Here is a 22,566-nt window from a genome sequence, read left to right on the forward strand (position 1 = left end):
TAGTGTTAACAGCTAGTATTTTTTTATTTTGGGGTGAACTGCCCCTTTAAGGTCCATTTAAAGCTGGAGGATTCAATCACGTCACATGATCTTGTTGTCATGCAAATGTAAATGAAAAAATGTAAACCATGCATCCATAAAGTCCTCAGAGAAGATGGGAATTTGAGCACCTGCAGTTGTCACAAATCACAAAATGATACCAGTATACAGAATAAATTAAACACTTCATGTGTTGTTTTATTTGTAACATTAATGAGGGTCTCCCTCATAGCTATAAGATATATTTCCATATATGCACGACTGCACTCTGTTGTCATTCTGTACAATGAGGCAAAATCTCACATCAGTTTGTTTTGTAGGAAATATAATTAACCACAATTTAAACATTTTTGTTTTTACAGATTTACAACATTTTCAACAAACTGAAGTCGGTGTGACCTGATGACATTTTCATCCTCTCTCCTGTTTATTTTTGAACAGCAGGGTTGAAGACAGTCAGACATGTAGAAGTTTATATAAAAAAGGAGTTTCAGCAGGTTTATCTTTGGTACATTAGCACATACAGAACAAATCCGTTTGAAAAAAGGCACTTACACCAAACAAACTCCTTATCCTGGGTTGCTTTGGGTGATTATTTGTGAGAACGTGGAGGAGCTTGTATGTAAGAACACACTGTAAATGGGTGTAAAAGGAGCAGAACTACAAGGAGAGTGGGATAAACAAACCTTTGTGGTCATTTCATATCGTCTCAGAAATGTGAGCGCACGTTCCTGAAAATATCAAAACATCTTGCAGGTAGAAAAACACCAGATTTTTTTGCAGCACCAAATAAACGTCCTCCTTCTGACGGAGATGTGGCTGGTACAAAACATGCTCACAGGACAAGAGGTTAATGGATGGAAGGCACCATACCCACCGCAGCCCCTTGAAAGAAAGTGTGAAAAACGCTGTGTGCTCAGGGAGCTAATCGAACAGTCTTTCTGTCTCTGCCAGAGTGGCTCTTAGTTTCCTGCCGGTCCCTTCACATCCAGTGACTGGTGGGCGGCCCCTGCCTGGAGGTTGCACGCCGACGGGTCACAGTAACCATTGGGACCAGCCGAACCGGGAGGCCCTGGTACACCGGGCTGTCCATGAACGCCAGGTGGTCCCCTCTGCCCGTCCCGACCATCCTGACCGTAGCCGGGTTTGCCTGGCTCACCTGTGATGACAAAATTCCAAAATTAGGATGCCAGTTGCTAGATTTATAAAGATACATTCAGAATCCGAATCATTCACAGTTTTTCAAGTCTATCTTATATGTATATGCAACTTTTTCACATTAAAATGTCTAAAAATGACAAGACCTATGATATATATATATTTTTGTTCAGTTGTGTGCTTTACATTGTACATTATTGTACACTATCCCAAATGTTTACAACAATGTTGAAATCCAGAGAAATCAAATTTTATTCAAGCTCGCCTGTCAATGGTGTCAAAGCCCTTTTGTGCATGGTTGAGCGTTATGGTTGTCTGCCAGAAGCTATTGTTTATAGTTTTATTTATATAAGTTTCAATCGACTTTTTATCCAGCTTTGAGCCTCATTTTTTACCATAAAAAAAAAAATTAAGTAACTTTTTACTCTATATTTTAACTATACGTCAAACCCAGGCGTCCACTCCACCAGGTGAGCTACTGGGTGCCCAAGAAACGTGAGACTGCTTTATTCCGTGTTTTAACTGCTTTTCATCACCTGGTTCATTTGTTTTGGAGGGTAGGAGACCTCTGTGGATAACTGGGCTCTTGGTAAAACCTCCTGAACAATAAACACTGAAGGAATCCTAACCAGGAGAAGCTGACCACAATGACGGCAATGGTGATGAAGACAACAACTCCCATGATGCAACAGTACTTAAGGATGTCACCAATTGTTGTCATAATTTTATATGAAAGCACAAAACTACATGTGTTTCATGCTACATTTGCGCCCTTTTATACATTAAAATAGTTTGTTGTTAATGCAATCATTCTTCATGTCCCGTACCAACTCCAAAACGAACATATGAGATTGTTAGTATTGTTTTAAGATGGACCTTTTAGATAAAATACATTTAAAAGGCAAAAGGTACTCACCAGGAAGTCCGGGAGGCCCTGGCTGACCTTTAGGTCCCCGTGCAGTGGGCCCTCTGGAGCCTCTATCTCCCAATTCACCTGTAACATTTATTTTGCATTAAAGATGTGCATGTGCAAACATGTCATTCTGTTTTATTGTAGTATAATTATCTTGCATCATCCCTACCAACATCACCAGGCAAACATGCATTACCTTTGGGTCCTTTCATTCCAATAGGTCCTGGTGGCCCTTTGAGTCCTGGAAGGCCTCTTGCCCCACCCTGCCCAGGGAAGCCATTGTCTCCTGGAGGCCCCGGTTGCCCTGGAGGTCCAGGTTTTCCAGGTAAACCAGCTACGCCAGACTCTGGTCTCCTTAAACTTGCAGCTAACTGAGCCAACTGCTCTGTTGGAGCACAACAGAAAGAAGACGATGAACCTAAATCAATTTAATAACAGGTGCATAACTGGCAATAAGACATTGAATGTTTCTAAACAGTTGTAGCTGACAGTTATCAAGAGACGTTAATACATAACACTTTTTTTATAAATCATGCAGTAGTATAAGAATGCTCATTTCTGAAAGCCCAGAGCAACTCTCATGGAGGAGATGGTCCATCGGCTCTTGTATGTGAGTTAGAATGAAGCAGAGTGAGGTGAAACTATGGTCACGACATCCCTCGAGCTCTTCCTGTTTCTCAACCTTTTTCTATTGAACCTCAGTAAATTGAGCAAAACGGAGATAATACTCTTTATTTCAGGCAATCAGTGACAGGGAATTTATGTTCATGATGCAAAGAATCTAATATTAATCTCCGGTGGCTCCTTGCTGCACGGTATTTTGCACTTGAGATTCCAGTTTTCCGGCTCCTGATGAAAATTCATGCAGCATCTGCTTTACTACTCTTTTTTTTAAAGATTTCCTTTCCAGGCAGACTCTTTGCCTGGAGCAGAGGAGAGCAGGTTTGCTGGAGGTGAAATTAATTTTTCAGCACATGGGGGTATAAAAAAATCATGAGTGTAGGAGACGTAGAGCAGCAGAATGAAGAGAACAGAGGTTGTGACTTCAGAGGAGCATTTCTAAAGCTTGGAAAGGGGGGATCTTTCATCCATCAAATAAACAAAGACTGAAGCTTATTTCATGTTCTGGTTATGAGACCGTCCCTTTTTGAACTTTAGAGTATTCAGCATCCGCCCAGATCAATGAGACAACGGAGGGGCGGCTCCGTGTGTGGTTGTGTAATGAGGCATTCTGGGAAAGATTAAAGTTGTGAAATGAGGCACAAGGGAATGATAAATGGGGTCAAAGGCCTAACAGTTCTTACCTTGCATGACTCGCATACAAACTTGTTTGATGTGCTGATCGCTCGGCTCTTTACCCTGGAACGAAAAAAGATTACTTAATAGATTTCATGAGAGTTTCTAAAACATTCATGACAAGACTCCACAGTACTACTATCAAGTCGACAGCATACTTCCTGTTTTGAAAGAATTGCCTCCACCTCTTTGAGTGGAGACAATTCTACTATTCTTAGGATTATCAAACCATTTGTACTGTAGTGAAAAAAACATCTTTAGAGCATCTGGTGTATGTAGTGTGATGTATTCCCTGCAGCTGCACAATATTGAGGCTCCAATGGCTACGTTTCTCCTTGATCAGTAAGCTACTTTCATGTTTACTTAGCTGTAACGGTAACGGCTAAAGATAACTGTCAGTCAAACTCGTCTGCAATACTTGTTTTATTGGTGCGATTTGCGAGGGTGAAGGGGTTCAAACAGGCTCAAACACTCCGGTCCCCTTTACGCTACTGGTCTGTATCCAGGTTTTACACACCACTCAAAGAAAGACTTCCAGTTGAAGACTGGCTAACGTTAAATACTGTTTGTAAAATGAATTAATTAGTGGAAATTAGTCGTTACCCTGTATGATTCATCACTTGACATGGCGCAGGCTGATTGCTTGACACACTCGGCAACGAACCTGGTAACCCCCACTCCTGGAAGTATTTTTTGTTGTTGCGACTACGATCTTGAGACACTAGATGGCGATGTTCTGCTCATTCGCCATATTCAACCTTTAATGCCTTTTTAAAAGCACTTGTGGATTCTATTTTAAATTAAGCACAACAAGTTAAAGTATACTTGTAATAACTTTAATATACTTAAAATATATTTCTAATGCACTAAGTATAGTACTTGTTTTACCTGAGTTGGGAAGATACGTATATCGAGCATATACTTTTGGTTGATTAAAAGTGGATCTGAGACTTTGTTTAAAAGTAAAACATGAACTGATCCCTGTACAGGACACAGGGAGGTTGTTATTTAAAATTAGATATCAGTTGAGAAAAAAGAGGATTTAACAGGACAGATACGCCTGGGCACGCACCGTTGGAGCTCATTAACTATTAACTATGTCAGAAAATCTCAACTCACCAATCAAATGGGTGGGCGTAACCGATGACGACAGTGCTGCGCTGTCAAAGTCATCACCTTGTTAGTTGCTTTGTTTGTTCGTGTTTGATCGTAATGCTATCCAATTGCGTGCAGTGATATTTTGAAATGCATGTGTTGTTGCCGCCCCTTGAGTTGGGAAGGTCTATCGCTCGAAAAAACAAATAACGACTAAAGAATATGATCAAATCACTTCAAATCACAATTTAAATGAGATGATCAAATTATTAATTTGTCTACCCCACTTGGTTACTGCTGCACAGATATTCACATGTTTTCCTTGAAATGTTTTGTCTTGGACCTACCGCAGGGCCCTGGGACCCTCTGACTCCAGTTGGACCCCTGTTCCCCTGCATGCCCCGCGGTCCAGGTGTGCCAGGTGGCCCCTCGATTCCAGGCTGGCCTCGACTTCCCTCAGGACCTCGTTTGCCAGCCTCACCGGGGTTACCAACCTTAACAGAAAATAAGATCAGAAAAATGCAACAAAACTGCAGCACATGCTCAACCGTTAAGGAAAATACAGAGATACCAGGTTAAAATAATCAGTCTGAACTCACCTCTCCTTTAGCTCCAGACTCTCCTGCCTCACCCTACACCATTTATAAAAACACAGAGGATGGAAAGGACAATACTCTGGTGAGATTATCTTCTAAACTGAATTGCTGAATAGTCAAATGAATAGTGTCGGTGTAACAACATACAAGATCTCCTTTGTCTCCAGGGTTCCCCTCATCACCTTGTGCTCCCTATGAAAATACAGTCTATGAATGATTTATTCACTTCTATTTTCAATGCATAATTACTATTAAGAGATGATTAATATTTAGTATAAGGATATCATACCTGCTCTCCTTTGGGTCCTGCTTCTCCACGTTCTCCCTGTAATAACCGACATAAACGCGTTAACCAGCTAAATGATCGTGACAGTATTGTGAATGTTTTCTATTTGTCTACACTAGAGGGAGCTGATCAGCTGTTTGTTGTTGAGCGTCACTTTCTCTCTTACTGTTTAAGACAATTGTCCTAAAGCTGAATAGGACCGCGTTTTTGTCTTACCCTCTCTCCCTTCACGCCAGGCAGACCAGAAGGACCAGGGAGTCCAGGAAGGCCAGGGTCACCTTTGGGTCCCTATAACAAAGAAACATGCACATCTGATGAGAAGAAACATCGAAGCAGGGTTATAAAATGTATGTTGAGATCTGGCAGCATACAACACCTGTTACCATGGCTGAAATGAAATTGCTAAAATTTTAATAGTTATAGTAAAACAACTCACTGCTACTCTCTCTGGCATGTTTTTGTGTGCCATTCCACCTTTGATCACTGACTGACTGTCTGAGGAATGCCAGGAGAACAGAGAGCTCATTCAGCCCACCGCTAGTCTCCCCTTACTGTGAAAGTAGACCTCATGTGGGATACAGCCTCAGTCTATTCTCTGAGACATTCCAGTGAAACAACAGCCAGGATGATACAGTGTGAGGCTTCGTTCATTCAAAGTATCAAACGTGCAGTTCAAAATGTGTCTGAAGTAAAAGTACAAACGTGTTAGCATCAAAATGTACTTAAAGTATCAAAAGTAAAAGTAATCATTATTCTGAATGACCCATATCAAATGTATATACATTGGATTATTATTAGTGATGCATTCATGTCATCACTGTTATTATTGATTAAGCTACCCTAGTATGTAAAATAGTTAGCTAACTAGCTAGCTAGCTAATAATGATATGAATACATTATAATTTCTTAGTTGGTTTATATTGTGTATTAATAACCTGAATCTGCATAGTAACTGATGTTGTCAAATAAATGTAATAGAGTAGAAAGTACTAGATCAGCTTCCAAAATGTTTGCGGAGTAAAGCATAATGTAGCATAAAATGCAAATACCTAAATAAAGTACAAATACCTCCAAATTGTTCTAAAGTACAGTACTTGAGTAAACTGCAAAAGTGTATGTACAGGGTTTTGCATACTTGGCTGCTAAGGTATTCATAATGCCTAAAATTTTCAAAATAAAGACATGGATAAAAGATATAAATTTAAATCAAAATCAATCAGTTAAAATCTAATTTTAGTCAAATAGTGTTTATAACTTACCCTGGCACCTGGCTTGCCGGCTGACCCTAGAGGGCCTTTCTCTCCAATAGCTCCCTGTAGGAAAGAAGAGAAAATGATCAGAAAGTTATAATGATTATATATACAAAACAAAATCAAATAGAAATTCAAGTAGCCTAGAAAAATTACTCACAGATTCACCAATAGGTCCAATAGGTCCCACTTCGCCCTGTTCCCCGCGCTCGCCCTGAGGTGTGACAGGAAAATGACACAGTGACGCAAAAGAGGTGACAAAAAAATACGATTTTTTTCAACATTTGCTGCTCATACTTACTGCTTTGCCAGCAGATCCCATTGTTCCGGGGAGGCCTCCTTGACCCGCGTCTCCCTGTACAGAAACAAACCAAGGTTGATTTCCAAATTTTGACAATTTAAGAAAGAAAAATGAATGCAAGAAACCACTGATAAGATTTAATAACTAACCTTGGATCCACCCAAGCCTTTTGGTCCAGGTGAACCGGGCAAACCCTAAAAAAAAAGAAAATATAGAACACGTCTTGATGAGTTGCAACAATAACAAGAAGAACAATTTCTTATAACAAAGGAGAAATATTTCTAGCGGGAAGTGTCACTCCTAAAAGAAAATACACCCTGCTGTAAGAAACACTGGAGCATAAAGAGGGCTTAATGGGGGAAAAAAAAGTCATTTGGTTTGAGCCTAATGTGATAAAAGTGATCTGGATATTTAAATCAGGGGATGACTTTTACGCCTTCAAAATCGTTCTTAATGTTGCCACAGGCGGGCTGCTCATGTTTGCCAACTGATTCTCATTAGTACCTTTCATAAGACTAATCACAGATTAGTAAGCTGGAAAAAACTTTACCCCCACTTTTCTGCCGGAGGAAGACAGTGATTACTGGCTCACAGAATAGCCTGCTGTGTGTGTATAATCTCATAGAGGGTTGGAATTCAATATTATTTAATGAAATGTCGACCGATACAAGATATTAAAACATTGTGAATGTTGCTTCGCTTTTTACTGCAATACAGATGCGGAGATGATGAGGATTGTACTGCAGCACGCATGAGCTGCTCCTTCGAGAGTTTACTCAGGTGCATCCAATCAGTCTGGGGGAGGTCAAAGGTCATACTCACAGGAAGCCCCTGAAGTCCGACCTCTCCAGGAACGCCTGACTTCCCGATGCCACCCTGCAGGGAAACAAAGTGAAATAATGAAGCTAATACCTCTCCATACATTTAAATATTAGAAACCGCTCTATAAATAAAGTAGTAGAAATGATGCTCTACCTTTCCTCCTGGCATCCCAGGGATACCCTCTCGACCGTCCACACCTGGCAAGCCCTGGTGATAAAAAGCACAAGATGAAATGAGCTGTTTGAAGACAATGTGTTTGAACATTAAAGCTTTACTCATCTTCATCGATCAGACACTCACAGCTTCTCCCTTGGGACCTGGAAGACCTGTGATTCCTCTCGACCCTAGAACACCCTGCACCATAAAGCAACAGTACATTCAGTTCCCTTTGTTAAAACTGTTCAAACAGTTTTCAGTAATTCAGTGTTTCATTTCTACATTTGAAAATGTCAATGTTATTAGCGGCGTCTACTTACTGTTTCACCTTTAGGCCCGAGCTCGCCCATCACGCCTCTCTGGCCTCGATCTCCCTGAAATAATGAAACTGAATCATACGCTACTCATATTTGTTGCAAATATAAAAGCAATTGTAATGTGGGAAGAAACTTACAGTTGCCCCTGCAACACCCTGGGGACCTGGATCTCCGTCAAGACCTCGAGCTCCCTGTCAGAGAACAATATTAGCATTGGTTTTATAATCTTTTTAGATAATAAACATTTTAATACACATCTATTTATTGACTTCACCTTGATTCCTCGAGTAATTCGGGAAGAATTTGACGTATATGAAAGGTAGGCCTACCATGGGCTTAAAAATCATAGGAATACTTACCAGCTCTCCCTTGGGGCCAATCATTCCCATGGCTCCACGAACTCCCTGAGGACCCTGCAATAGCAAACACATACAAACGGCTGCCTCAGCGAACAGAAAGAAGGAAAATCTGACACAGTAATGAACAAACCGTAACTTTAAAGACTCTAATATCCTATAATAAATATGGTATCTAACCGTTGGTCCTTGGGATCCGACCTCCCCTGGACCTCCCTGGTCTCCCTCCTCACCCTGAGTGAACGAAAGAGAACAAACATTAGCAGAAAAGCAGCAGAAAATCAATCAGATGAAACGCTGAGCAGCAGAGGCTGCTCCTATCAACTGTGTTAATTAGAAAATGAGGCAGCCTTTCTGAAATGTGTTTAATACCCACGTTTTAATCGATTGCAAGGCGGCAAAAGCAGACAAATTAGCTCCAAATTACCATCCCTATGCTTTGCAAATTACAAATAATTGATATGCTGACTCCGTGGTAGACCTGAGGAGGCATATCTTCTAAGATAGAAAGGGGAACATTTTCTGTCATTAAAAAGGCCATTTCTTCTCTTAATTATGTGCATTAGAACTGGCCATTGAGCCAAGTAAATGACACATGGCTGCTTATCAAATATTACGCAACAAGCAAAAAGGAATGCAATGAGGCAGGTCCGCATCTGTTAACACCACCAAAAAATTCTTAATTCTGGTAGATTGTCTGCTCCACATTCTCCAAAAAGAGGAAGATGAAAGTCTAAGTCAGCCAGACGGTAGAATCATTCAAATAATTGTCTTATGGTTTCATTAAAAAAAGAAAAAGGCTAAAAGAACTCTTCCCATCTTTGATTATTGTCAAAGATTTTAATAATATTGTTATATGGACTCATTATTTCACACAATATATCACACAATATAATTATTATACCATGGAACAATTTTTCAAATACAGACTCATTTTATATTTTAAAGGTTTCCTATTGTAAAAATTGAGAGTTTCATGTCTTTCTTGATTGTAAAGCAGGTTAAGTTGCTATATAAATACCGTGAAAGCATCAAAACGCTCAATCCTGAGAGCCTGTAATCAGAAATTGTGCCTCTAAACGAGCCGTCAGGACTTTTGTACGGTTGTGATGTCACAACTATACTATACGTATATAGATAGAACATGCTGCTACAGCGCTGTTACAGTCATTCCCCGGCTGTAATAATGTTGCATAGACGCCAAGAGTGCATATGCTGAAGCACTGCCCAATCAGATCCGACTGGGCTTTTTTTGGCGGTGTTAAAGAGACAGGCGCTAAAACGGAGTGTTTCACATAGAGGGTGAATACAGGTATATTCAGCCAGACAGCATGAGAAACATAATATATTTTTGTAACATTAAAGCATGTAAACAATTTCAAGTGTTCAAGTAGAAACCCAAAATGCAAGTAAGACCCCGAAAATTAGCATACCATGTCCCCTTTAATATTCTTATTCAATATCATGAGCTTATACACACTCATGTCTGGTTGTGTGATGCTGTTAGCAGTTAACATCTTTATATTTGTGAATTTGAAAGTGGAAAACAAGTAGAAGGCCCCTCACATGAAACTTTCAGTGAAGGAGAAAATCATTGTTAGGGACAGAGCGCAGACTGGCAGTAAATCATATCCTGGCATGGGGTGATAAAGGGAGATAGGCCCAGACTCATTTCCATTTATATAGTGCATAGACACCATTACAGAGGGAGGGTAGTTGTGCTTGAACATCATTTCAAATAAATCATCCTCCATGCATTACAAGGAGTCAGAGGCATTACACACAGGCATGTATCACTTCTGCTTGAAATAGAGCAGCACAAATAATACTTGTCTCAAAGGTGCCAGGAATCCCTTTTTCATGTTTAAGTCATGCATAATTTGTTTCTGATGTGGAATGTTGTGGCATGTTTGACAGCTGTGGAGGGTAATTCAGATTTTAGTAACTATTTATGCAGTTTTATGTGACCATAATTTAACTTTGTTGATGGTTAAGCCATTTTACTGTATATGACTAGAAATACTTTGCTTTGTGTTTACAAATGAGGATTTTGTTTTCCAAATGTAACATATTTTACCTTGTGGCCTTGTTTCCCAGGTTCTCCTGCTTCACCTTTAACACCTTTGTGGCCCTTGAAACATAGAGAGAATAAAAGGAGCACTGATTTGACACGCAGTATCTCTAACGTGATTTTAGTATGACACAAAACACTTCAGCTGTTCTCCTCACCTTCATGCCAGGAAGGCCAGGATGTCCAGAGGTCCCAGGTGGACAAGAGTTTGGACACTAAATATATACAGCAAAAAAAAAAAAGTCAGACAATATTCCTGACAATTAATAAATAAATCTCATTTGTAATCTCCAAGCTTTACCAGGTCGGCACTGCCTTGCATTCCAGCTGCACCCTGAAAATAAGAAAAGAAAATACAAGTTAACACTGTTATATTATACAATATATTACATATATTGTGATTCATCAGCATCATGATGGATCTAAGGAGCTTGTAAATCACTGAGAATGAAAAGCATGCAGTGGGAGTTACGCTAACAAGGCCAAATTCAATTTGTGTCTGCATCACGTCCCTTCCCTTGTGAAATATAAAGACAAATGTAATATTTTGCAAATTTGTGTCACTTACTCTGGGCCCTGTTGGCCCACGAGGTCCCTGTGGCCCTCTCACTCCCATGGACCCCTGTAGAAAGACATAAATTATGTCAAAAACTACACAAAGAGAATAAATGCACTGGGCTCTCCATTGTGGCATTAGGAGTCCTAGCATAGACAAAGCTTTTCTTTGCTTCACTGTGAATTATACACTCTGCTAGTTCTAGCATTTTAGGATTGGAAAGTATGAAAATACAGTAGCAATTAATCTAAATTCTTAATGTAAGCTCTTTCGCCATTATAATTTTGATATACAGTATACACTGTATATATACAGTATATGAACTTAAATATTATTGTTTTGGTATATCAATGCCCTCAGTGGCTATGTTTACTTTTAAAAAATCCATAATTACATGTATAATAAAAAAAGGTGATGCTAACTTAAATGTACTATGAAACATTAGGAGCTAAACCCAGATTGCAACCCTGACTGTTTATCTAAAATCACGGCTTTAAAATCAAATGTAAGCTAGCCAATTAGCCAAAGGGCAAAATTGAAATATTTACATAATGGAACACTTATATAATTCTGGGTTGTAAAGAACCAATAAAAAATACCTAGAGGCAAGAATTTCGTCAGATGAAATGTTGAATATTATATATATGTTGTATTGATTTTCTGGCCATAAATCAATTTCTGAAATTGTCTTTGAATGTGTGATAAAAACAAATGCGGAACCCACCTATTCTCAAATGTTTAAAAGTCAAATTGGTAAAATAAAGTACTGTTTGATTGATTATATAATCAGTATGCAATGCACACAGTCTGTGTGTGTGTGTGTGTGTGTGTGTGTGTGTGTGTGTGTGTGTGTGTGTGTGTGTGTGTGTGTGTGTGTGTGTGTGTGTGTGTGTGTGTGTGTGTGTGTGTGTGTGTGTGTGTGTGTGTGTGTGTGTGTGTGTGTGTGTGTGTGTGCGTGTGTGTGTGTGTGTTTCTTCTTTGTGTGAACAAATGTGTTTTATATTTGTGAGGTTTCAGGGGCTGCCCTTCACTTTATTGACACTACAGTTAATATTGCTGTCCAGAGTCAATCAAATTATAGACAGGTTTTAATAATGCCAATGCCAATCACCTACAGGAACTAAGATAAACACATACAGTGTGTTGTGTCCTTGACCAGTGGCAGCATACCACTGCCTTAGTGCTCATGCATCTAGCCTCTAGCCCTTTTTGAAATGAGAGTAGTAATCTTTACTTACATGTGGTCCAACTTTTCCCACTTCACCTGGAAGTCCTCCAGGCCCAGGGGGTCCCTGTTCAAGTCATATTTCAATTAATTAATATACAAACATTTTTGACAAATACCACCAAATTTCACTAGAAACTGTGCGATAAGTGTGGAGCATGAAGACATTACTTACGGGGGGTCCATCTGGCCCAACACCCTAAAGAGAGACATACAATATGACACGAGAATAACAATAATAAAATGTAAATTCCATATTGTCATGGTTGATCTGATCCTTGGACTGACAGGTGCAGGGAGGAAATACTACTCACAGCTGCTCCACGAGGTCCAGATTTTCCAGGTTCGCCCTAAAGAACAAAGATTAATACATTGAAGAAGATGGCGAGGAGCGACTTCCTGTAATGTAATATAAATGGACTGAACAAATACTAAAACATTGTGTTTAGATAAAACTGAGCTGTATGAGCCTGCATAATGTTCAAGTTAACATTCCTCCAGTTCATCACATGACTGCACCAGGCACACTTGACCCAGCAATGTTTGGCTTAATGAGGACTGATGTTGGGGCTTCGTTCCCCACGGAGATTATACAAGGAGACTTGCAGGATTAGGTCTCATTTGTCACGAGGAATTGGTTTATGCACAGCGGCTCTTGCTGCAATGCCAAAAACGCTGGACAGCAGCTTGGCACCATTTCTCTGACTGAAGCAGGAAAAACAAAGGCTCATTAGTCACTCACTTTCTGTCCGAGGGGACCGTCGGGCCCATGATCTCCAATAGGGCCAGTCAAACCCTGCAGGGGAGAGACATCATGCTTAACTAATACATCAGAACAAAGTGCCTATATATACATTCACCTTATATTTTAAAATGATGCAGCATGCAACCCTAACTGCACCCCTCCCACCCTGCCAATGTATTTAAATTCAGTTTTACATCATCATAACATAATCATACTCCAGTGGGAGGAGCCCTATGTATTCATAAGTGGGATTAACTGGACTGCAACTCCCTCCTCAAAAGTGTTTCCATATATACTCCACTGCAGCTCTGTTTGTGCACGTCATGACGTCAATGAATTCGACTTCACAGGCACACAGAAAAAGTCAGCACCAGGGCAGAGGGCAAAACTCTCAGACTGCAAACCAAGCAGAGGGAAACATTCCTCTGGCTCATTTCAAACAAGAGCACCGGGAGAAATCATTCCACACTGTTTTGAGGATTCTCGACAGGAGATACCAACAGCGGGCAGCCAACAAAGCCGCTATTGTTCTCAGGACCCTGGTAGATGCATCACGTAAAAGCACAGGCAATGCATCATAATGTCATAATACCTAAGCCTTTAAGGTGAACTAAATTCACCAACAGCCCCTCTTTGTCGGTCAATCATCAGCACCAGTATTATGTTTGGATGTTTCCCCAACCTTCCTTTAAACTCTAGGGAGCAGAGTTAATTACACTCGGGCCTGGTTTACCCTGTTACAAAGGAAATTTGAATGAGTTCTTCCTGTTTAATAAATTCCTCACATTTTTGTACACATTTCCCTAAAATCTCCTGCCAAATCTGAAATTTCATTGGTCACTCTACAAGACTAATAAGTGCACACCTACGGTATGTGGTGGGAGGATCACACTTAGTAGTTCAACCCTTGTGCACGCTTGTGAGTTGCATGTTGACCCTATCGGCCAACGATGCAGATGTATAAAATATAAAACCAAGAGTACTTACATCATTTCCAGGAATTCCAGGCAATCCCGAAGAGCCGGGTTTACCTGCATCTCCGTCAGGTCCCTAAAAAACAAAGGTTCCACATATTTCAGTGAAAAGCCCTATGATGAAAAGCAATGCATTTTTATTTGTTTTATTATATGTGATCATTACAGGAAGTCCCTCTTCGCCATCGTCTCCCCTGTCCCCCTGGAACAAAAAAAATTCAGTGATTTAAGGTGAGCACACTATTGGAAAAGTATTTGGGACATGATATGGACAATGTTACAGAACTGAGAGCACTTACAGCAATGCCATCAATTCCTGGGACACCTGCAGGTCCAGGAGGTCCAGCAGGCCCTTGGCTCCTCTGAGTAAATAATAATAATATAAAAATAAAATATCAGCTGGAATGTCTTTATGATTGTGTGCCATTTCCTATACTGACTATATAGTACATGCTAAGCAGACATTATGAAATATGAGAACAGGTGCACCCTCTTATTGTATGTTGCTAGAAGACAAGACTGTCTCTGGGATACATTAACAGCCTATAGAGCTTATTTCTATTTGCACAATTCACCAGCATTATGTAGCACTTTGCAAAAGGAAAAGTTTAAAAAGGACACTACAGGCAATAGTCGCATCCCTTTTGTCTAGTAAATTCACTAGATAAAACAATCTCAGCAACTCGTCATAACTAGGAAAAACAGATCCTGTTAATTGGCAGGAGACCACTTACCTGCACCTCTGTCACATCAGTCTACGGAGACAAATAGAGAGAGACCAAGGAGAGAGAGAGAAAGAAACATAATAAGTCTTACTTGTGCGGAGCAGATAAGGACAAGCTGCAGAAGCAGAACCAAAAGTGACCCTCTAACGCTAGGGACCCGAGCCATGATCTCCCCGTGGGCAGGAAAGGCAAAAGTAGTCCTTTCTCTGGGATTTGTTGGGTTGAAGGAGCCCCCGACAAAACAACCCAACTGAATCCGCCTCAGCTATCTAGAATGTCCGAGGTCCCATAGCCATCAGGAGCTCATGTATATTCATAAATCGTGTGGTTACAGGAAGGGATTGGACTGTTTGCAGGGGGTGCACCGTGGGGAGGTGCCACGGCGCGAACTCCACCAATAGGGAGGGTCAGCGGGTTATTTAAACTGTAATTTAGATGTGACCAAATTTAAGTGTGCACTGTCAAATATCGAATATATCTTGTGAGGACGACTATGGGGACAGGTTGGGCAAACACAAAGGTACATTATTGGTAACAACGGTGCTTTTACGCACACCGTTTGGATGCTACTTGATTTTATTTCCCCAACTAATATAAAAAGCAATTTAGGCTCATCTTATTTCTTACCGATGTCCCGGCTGGGAGGTCATAACACGACTCTGTCCGGGCTCGCGTCACGTCGCAGTGAATCAGCATTGACTGGAGTTCAAACTTGATAAATACGTGAAGGAAAATAATACATTAGGAGAATATCATCACACATACCAGATGTAAAATGTGGCGTCCTAATCCTGAACACGTGGGATGTTAAAGCTCCACATATCATCGCTGCGTCCTAAGAGCAAGATGCTGTTTCCATTAATAATTAAGCCCCAATTTTGAAAAAAAGGGACAAAAGCAGAAAGCAGGCGGTTTTGTTAGCCTATTATTAATACTATGGGCTTGAAATGGTTGTATAGAAGTTATAATGTCCCTAAAGCGCGTAAACATTAGTTCATATTAGGATATGTTGTCGTGGTAATTGTGAACATGCGCCTTAATGTTTGGAAACCATGTTGCCTGGTGTGGTACTGCTGGATGGTTTAGCCAGTGCACAGCTTATATTCTTCACCAGCACCTGCAACCAGCAACAAATTCCAAATATGTGTCTGTAAAGCCTGAATGGAGACACAGCAGACTTTAACTACTGAACATTGTCACAGACAAAACAAACAGGCGGGTGAGAAAAGATAGGAATCCCCAAACGTTTGCATGGCAAGATAGAAACTACTACAGTTCATGTATCATTATCTATAATGACTGCTGCAGTAATATGTGTAATATGTGTATATATGTTGTAATGCCACTATACGCCTATACTGCTTACTAATACCATTCAGAAAAGTTCACACAAATGGGGCACAAGGCTTTCATGAAAATAAGATAAGACGATTTAAATAATGGTAAATAATGAAGTCAGGATATGTTAGTCAGAAAACATATCACATCGGTGAAAGCTCTAATGATCCATTATATATTATGAGCTCATCATACATTTTGTATGCGGCTTAAACATTTTGAATGCACAGGCATCATGTACATTTAGTTAATATAAAAGGCTACATGTTTCTCCCTTTTCTCTTTTTTGAATTAGGAATAAAGTTATCAAGTGGCACAAAGTGGATATTGTCAAATAATGTTGTAGTGTTCCTGCAGTCTCTCTCTGATGAAGTGCTGGGGTGTGGCTCTGAAAGTGAGTAAAGTTTATTGGCCTACTTTATAGAATTCTAAAATATCATAGATTTATACTAGTTCTTACTAGTTGCAAAAACTGTACTCAGCTGCTGCAGTGGACGTACCGGAATGGCCACCACTGGGTTGTCCTTGAGCTTTCCTATCAACGTGAAGCCATCCAGACTGACTTTTTGTCTGAATGGTATATTCTGGGAGCCAATCATGACACAGTCCACGAAAAGGGTAACAGAGCGACTGCTGACGTGTAGCAGGACTTTGTGCCACTTATCATTGAAGAGAGAATCAAGGGTGCTGAAGGCAACAGTCTGCCTCCCGGTATCCAGTGCAGTGAAGGTAAACTCCAGAGACTGAGACTCCCCGTTGAGTCTGACTGCCAGCTGCTCGTTGCCGTTCACATCCTGCATTTGCCAGATATTCCAGTTTTTATTGATGGTGCTGCCACTCATGCGCAGCACAGCCAAAAATGCAAACTCCTCAGGCAGTCCCAAGGGAAACGCTGATCTGAAACATAAAGGATGGACTATTATCAAACCCCATTATTAGTATCCCAGTATGGATGTATCATGTCTATGGTGCTCTACTGTGTCTATGGTGCTCTGCTGTGTACTGAACATAAATTGTAGCCTATCATCCGCCACTGCCCTGTTTATAATGGTTTCAATCATACATTTCATCATGTAAAATTTCATATTTAGTATGACGCTGCAGATCAGGACCATGGACAGGGTAAATGGTGTTGTACACGCCAAACCACTAGGTGTCAGGATTGACTCATGCAACTCCATGTTAACGCCCTGCAGCTTACCTTGTGTTGATCCTGAAGTTGAATACTGGGCCTATTTGATAAGCAACATGCCGAGGAGATGATCCTGTAACCTTTTTAACAGTGCCTCTTCTTGCCAGCTCAGCAATGTGGAACTGGGACATAATATGAAACCCTAAGGGTACAAAGACAGAAGTAAATGTAAGATGTCATGGAAGACTTTAGGTATATCCTTAAAGGGGACATATTTTATATATTTTCAGGTTCATATTTGTATTTTGGGTTTCTACAAGAATGTGTTTACATGCTTTAAGATGTAATCCCATGGTCTTTTCCGACACATGCACATGGAGACAGTTTTTTCTTGTATGAACTAATAACGGAGAAATCCATTAGAGTTGGGAATAGCCTGACATGGCTAACACTGATGGCAGTATGGTGAAGGCATTAAAGCAGGCGTCTTTTTTAACCTCTAATATTGCTCAAAATAACACCAAACCTCTGCAGTAATATGATAGGTATCACTACACCTTCCCACCAACCTACCTTTCTTTTGGATTGCATTTGGTGATTAACTTGAATGGACTTTACTATGAGAGGAGCTGGTACTGGGGCCAGTATGTAAGATTTTCAAAACACTCTTTAAATGAACTCCGGAAACATATCGGATGTTGACTGGAGATGGGCGGTGGAATTAATACACTCTTCTTCTGTATGTGTGAGACACGGATTGATACAGTTCAAGATGTTGCACAGACTTCACCTATCAAAGGACAAACTAGCAAGAATGTATCGGGGGGCCAATCCGACTTGCCCTAGCTGTAAACAGGTCCCGGCCGACTTATGACACAAGTTCTGGTCTTGTTCCAGACTGAAAGAGTTCTGGGCCAAACTTCTTGGAACATTCTCATTAATTCATAATAAAAAATGTAGAGCCAGGTCCTTAAATGACCATCTTCAGTGTGGCACCACAGGAAGCTCAACTAACAATCTCTCAAAGGAAGGCAATAGCATACACTTCACTGCTGGCTAGGAGATTGATCCTATTAAATTGGATAAAGGTAACACCACCTTCTCATAAACGGGGTAGAAGAGGTGATGGCACACCTTAGATTGGAACATCAGGGCATGTACATGTACAGGACAACACCAAGAAATTCTCCAAGGTCTGGCGGCGTTTTATTTCCTATTTTGAACATGAGTTTCCGTTTCCTCCAACATATCTGGCATCCCCCCCCCCCCCCCCTCCGCCCTCCTCCTTTTTTTTTAAATCTTCTAACCTGTTTATGTAATAATTGTAATAATAATGTAATAATTTTCCCAAGACCGTCTGGGTATTTCTGATATTAGTATGGTATGTCTTGTTACTGTTTTGTCTGTAGTGTAGTCCTGTACTTGTGATGTATGACTTGAGTGAAATAATGTATGAATTGGATGCTTGTTGCTTGAACAGAAAATTCACTAAAAACACTCTGACTATTATTTGATAAACCCTGGGTTCGCTAACTACTTTGCTACTGCAGAGGTTTGGTGTTATTTTGAGCAGTAATAGTGGTTAAGAAAAGCTGTTTTTATGCAATCACAGTAATGCCCCGAGCTAATCAGTGTTAGCCACTGCGACTCTACTGGATTTCTCCGTTAATAGTTTGTACACGAGAAAAATGTCTCAATGGCTTATTTGATGTATGTAAGTACCGGAAAAAACCATGGGATGATTTTGCACCGGAATTACACTTTAAGATCCAAAAAAATGTTTTTCTCATAATGTCTGTCTGAATATATATTCACCCTGCTTTTCAGACAAAACCCCGGTCTGCTCTGATTGGTCAACGTTTTCTGGTCTCTGCATGCAGTATGTAGCAGCAGTTTATACTTATATATAGTATAGTTGTGACATCACAACCATATGGCACATTTTCCGAGTACGGGTTTTGTGTGTTTCTTTGTGGATTGAGCGTTTTGATACTTTCACAGTATTTATATAAGTGATTTATATCGGCCTCCTTTATAATAAAAACATATATCAAAATCTAATGTGACCTTTAAGTATTGCTATAATGACTCTTTAGATACAAGTGTTTGTATTCATGTTTCAAACAATAGACTTTTTTGCTTTTTCCAAGCCATGGTATTATGATATTATATTTTATAGCTTTACGAACATACAGCCTCTGCATGATATGTGTAAGTTTTACTCTAGTATATATTCTTATATAAGACTAATAATATGTAGTTATTTTCTTGTGCAGGCAGGGCAGATGACAAGCAAATAAAAAAGCAAACTTTGCTTAGTTTTTGTGAATCCACCTGGAAAATGATCCTCCCCGATGCTGATCTGAGAGCACATAGATTGCTGCTCCCTATGAATACCAACTTGAGATGAAAATCTCACTGCTGCAAGGTGGAAACAAAACAATCCGTTAGTAGTGGCAGAGATGGAGACAAAGAGGGAGAAAGAGAGAGATAGAGAGAGAGAGAGAGAGGCTGTGTGTGTGTGTGTGTGTGTGTGTGTGTGTGTGTGTGTGTGTGTGTGTGTGTGTGTGTGTGTGTGTGTGTGTGTGTGTGTGTGTGTGTGTGTGTGTGTGTGTGTGTGTGTGTGTGTGTGTGTGTGTGTGTGTGTGGGAAGGGAATAAAAGCTTAGTGTTTGGAAAGCTGCACCGCTGCCTTGAATAAATATTAGGTTATCGCTGGATGTTTGTGGTTTCCTCTTTAACACTTTAGCTCTAGATTTGCCTGTTTTTACACATCTGGACAGGAACTTAAATGTTTTTATCAAGTTTGAAGAAATGCTTCACATACATACAAAAGCCGTTCACCATTTAACAAGTAAGTGACATTCTGTTAAACATCTGACACTGTTCACATGACTCAGGATTGATACAGTAATGTTATACGTTGATGCTTTTTCAGAATTGTATTAAACAGTCTATTTGGGTATTACCATTGAGTGCACAGTTGAATCTGTAATATACAGGCAGGCACACAGCTGGACTCCCTAACCAAGCCATGTTAGTGCTGCAACACAGGCCCACTCAGGATGCATGTCATAAAATATAGATAAGAGCAGCAGTGTAAACTGAGGGAAAACACAATGTAGTGCAAAAGAAACGATGTTTTCATATAACAAGATGAATATCAATTAACAGAGATTGTCAGCTATAAAAGAGTTTTGTAACATGAAACAGCTAATATAGCTCTTTAGACCTCATTGCATATGCATAAGAAAAACTGCACACATGTAGTGGGTTGACAGATACTGATAATTGGCATGTGAGTGTACACGACTCAATTTTGCAGCAATGCAGTGCACTGATAATTCTGTTACTTCAAAAGTTTTTACATTATTTTACTTACTCTGAGAATGAAGTCCTGTGCAAAGATATTGCTGGATAACATAGCAGCAGCATAATGAATATAGAAGGATATTTCTGCAATATAATCAGAAAAAAACACAAAACTTAACATTCAGTTTGAGTTAGACATGTATTGGTTTGCATTATGGCTGCCATTGTAGGATTAGAACTGCAAGACAGTAGTGGCATCAATTACAGGTCACATTACTCACAAGGTCACTATTAAGTAAATTATTTACCTTTTGGCTCCACCCATTTCATAGCTGGATATGAAAATGGAAAAATAAAACACCAGCTGCTGGATGTTTCGACAGATTGGCTTCCAGGAGAGAACACCCTGGACAGTCGCTCCCTCAGCAGGAGTGGAAACCTTCAAGTCAAAGTGAGGGGTCTCTTATAGGCTTGACTGTTGTCATTTATTTGGGGGAGTGAGTCAACAGTCACAGTGTCAACTTTACATTCCACTGCAGTTCTCCTGCACAAATCTTGCACTTGATGCTAATGTTTCTTCAAGCACACACAGTCAAGGTATTATACCCCATTTGTAGTGCTATTATCATGACTGTGTACCATAAGTAGGCCTAATACCAAGTAGCTTCGAAAAAAGAGAATGTTACCCTGCGGTGGCTTTAATTGCAAAGCACTTCTGGGATCTAAATTCCCTGTGATCTCCATGGTTGCGCAGTATTCAGACAGCATTGTTTCAAGTGCAGTCCAAACTGAAAATAAAAAGAAGCGGTCTAAGAAGAATATTAAAGACAGGTTTTTTCTGTCAGACCAAGAGACAGAAAAAGGAGGCAAATTCCTCAAATAAGGTGAATTATTTTTTAATTTTTATTACAATGATAACATCCAGAATCAATGGAAATGCATTGTTTATTACAAGGACACTTAACTTTGATGATGTTTTCACAGGGGATTTGTTTTAAGCATATGGAAATGTTCGATTCATAGGAAATAAGAAATGAAACTGCTGATTATACATTAATGTCCCTCCCTCACATTTGCTCAGCACATCCTGCTATTTATCACTTGTGACACCACTGACAAATAGCTTACTGGACAAACTGTTGCTACCTGCGACCTCAGACATACACACAGAGATCATAACACAAAGCACAGCCAGCCTACCCAGTGACCCAAACAACAAAGATCTTAGATAGCAGTATTCATAAGCATGTATTTTTAATCCACTAACAAGTGACATGCATAGTGTCACACAAGATGTGTATATATTTAAATTAAAAATGTATATATTTAAAAATGTATAATCCTTAAGTCCAAGTATTTTGAGAGAGCTACACCAGAAAATTACATATATTTAGCTGTTTGACAGTGTAGTTGGAATATAATAATAATAATAATAATAATAATAATAATAATAACATTTTTATAGTGCCAAATCATAACCAAAGTTATCTCAAGACACTTTACATAAAGAGTAGGTCTAGACTACACTGATTTATTTATGATTTACAGAGACCCAACAATTCCTCCATGAGCAGCTGCAAGTTTCAATATCTATAATAACCATCATAATAATAACAACATCTATAAACAGTATTTATAATAATCTACAATATACATTTAATAATAATAGTATCTGACAGGTCTTATGTGTATTATTATTATTATTATTATTATTATTATTATTATTATTATTATTATTACATGATATATAGAACTGTTCAATGTTTTCATGTCCATCTCCTACGGTCCATCCCCAGGCAGCAATGTTTCATGTGCGTGAACTGCGCCTGTGCTACGCGCAGTTGAATGCTCGTAAACGCGCAGGTGGAGCAGCGCCCGCTGTCAGCGCCTCAGATTGAGCACAG

General features: G+C 39.8%; 1 protein-coding gene across 1 annotated transcript; it reads right to left on the reverse strand.

Annotated features, from left to right (window-relative positions):
- Nucleotides 1-325: 325 nt before the first annotated feature.
- Nucleotides 326-15,140, reverse strand: col9a1b (collagen, type IX, alpha 1b). The gene is made up of 32 exons (XM_083922605.1): nt 14,973-15,140; nt 14,456-14,518; nt 14,323-14,358; nt 14,170-14,232; nt 13,180-13,233; nt 12,752-12,787; nt 12,613-12,636; nt 12,451-12,504; nt 11,225-11,278; nt 10,958-10,990; nt 10,815-10,871; nt 10,663-10,716; nt 8,766-8,819; nt 8,589-8,642; nt 8,367-8,420; nt 8,233-8,286; nt 8,057-8,110; nt 7,910-7,963; nt 7,757-7,810; nt 7,084-7,128; nt 6,935-6,988; nt 6,794-6,847; nt 6,643-6,696; nt 5,600-5,671; nt 5,387-5,422; nt 5,245-5,289; nt 5,101-5,133; nt 4,849-4,995; nt 3,415-3,469; nt 2,307-2,495; nt 2,114-2,191; nt 326-1,198 (listed from the first exon to the last, which is right to left on the reverse strand). The coding sequence occupies exons 1-32, from the start codon at nt 15,045-15,047 to the stop codon at nt 1,002-1,004; spliced, it is 2,040 nt and encodes a 679-aa protein (XP_083778731.1). The 5' UTR covers nt 15,048-15,140; the 3' UTR covers nt 326-1,001.
- Between the last annotated feature and the right edge of the window lie 7,426 nt (nt 15,141-22,566).

This window comes from Echiichthys vipera (assembly GCF_963691815.1).
Source record: "Echiichthys vipera genome assembly, chromosome: 11".
NCBI classification, from domain to species: domain Eukaryota; kingdom Metazoa; phylum Chordata; class Actinopteri; order Perciformes; family Trachinidae; genus Echiichthys; species Echiichthys vipera.

Coding starts and splice junctions, on each gene's coding strand:
- col9a1b (XM_083922605.1), bottom strand. CDS start 15,047: ATGGCTCGGGTCCCTAGCGTTAGAGGGTCACTTTTGGTTCTGCTTCTG. Junction 12,637..12,751: donor CTGGACCTCGTGGAGCAGCT/GTGAGTAGTATT, acceptor GTCTCTCTTTAG/GGTGTTGGGCCAGATGGACC. Junction 6,697..6,793: donor TTGGACCTATTGGTGAATCT/GTGAGTAATTTT, acceptor TCTTTCCTACAG/GGAGCTATTGGAGAGAAAGG.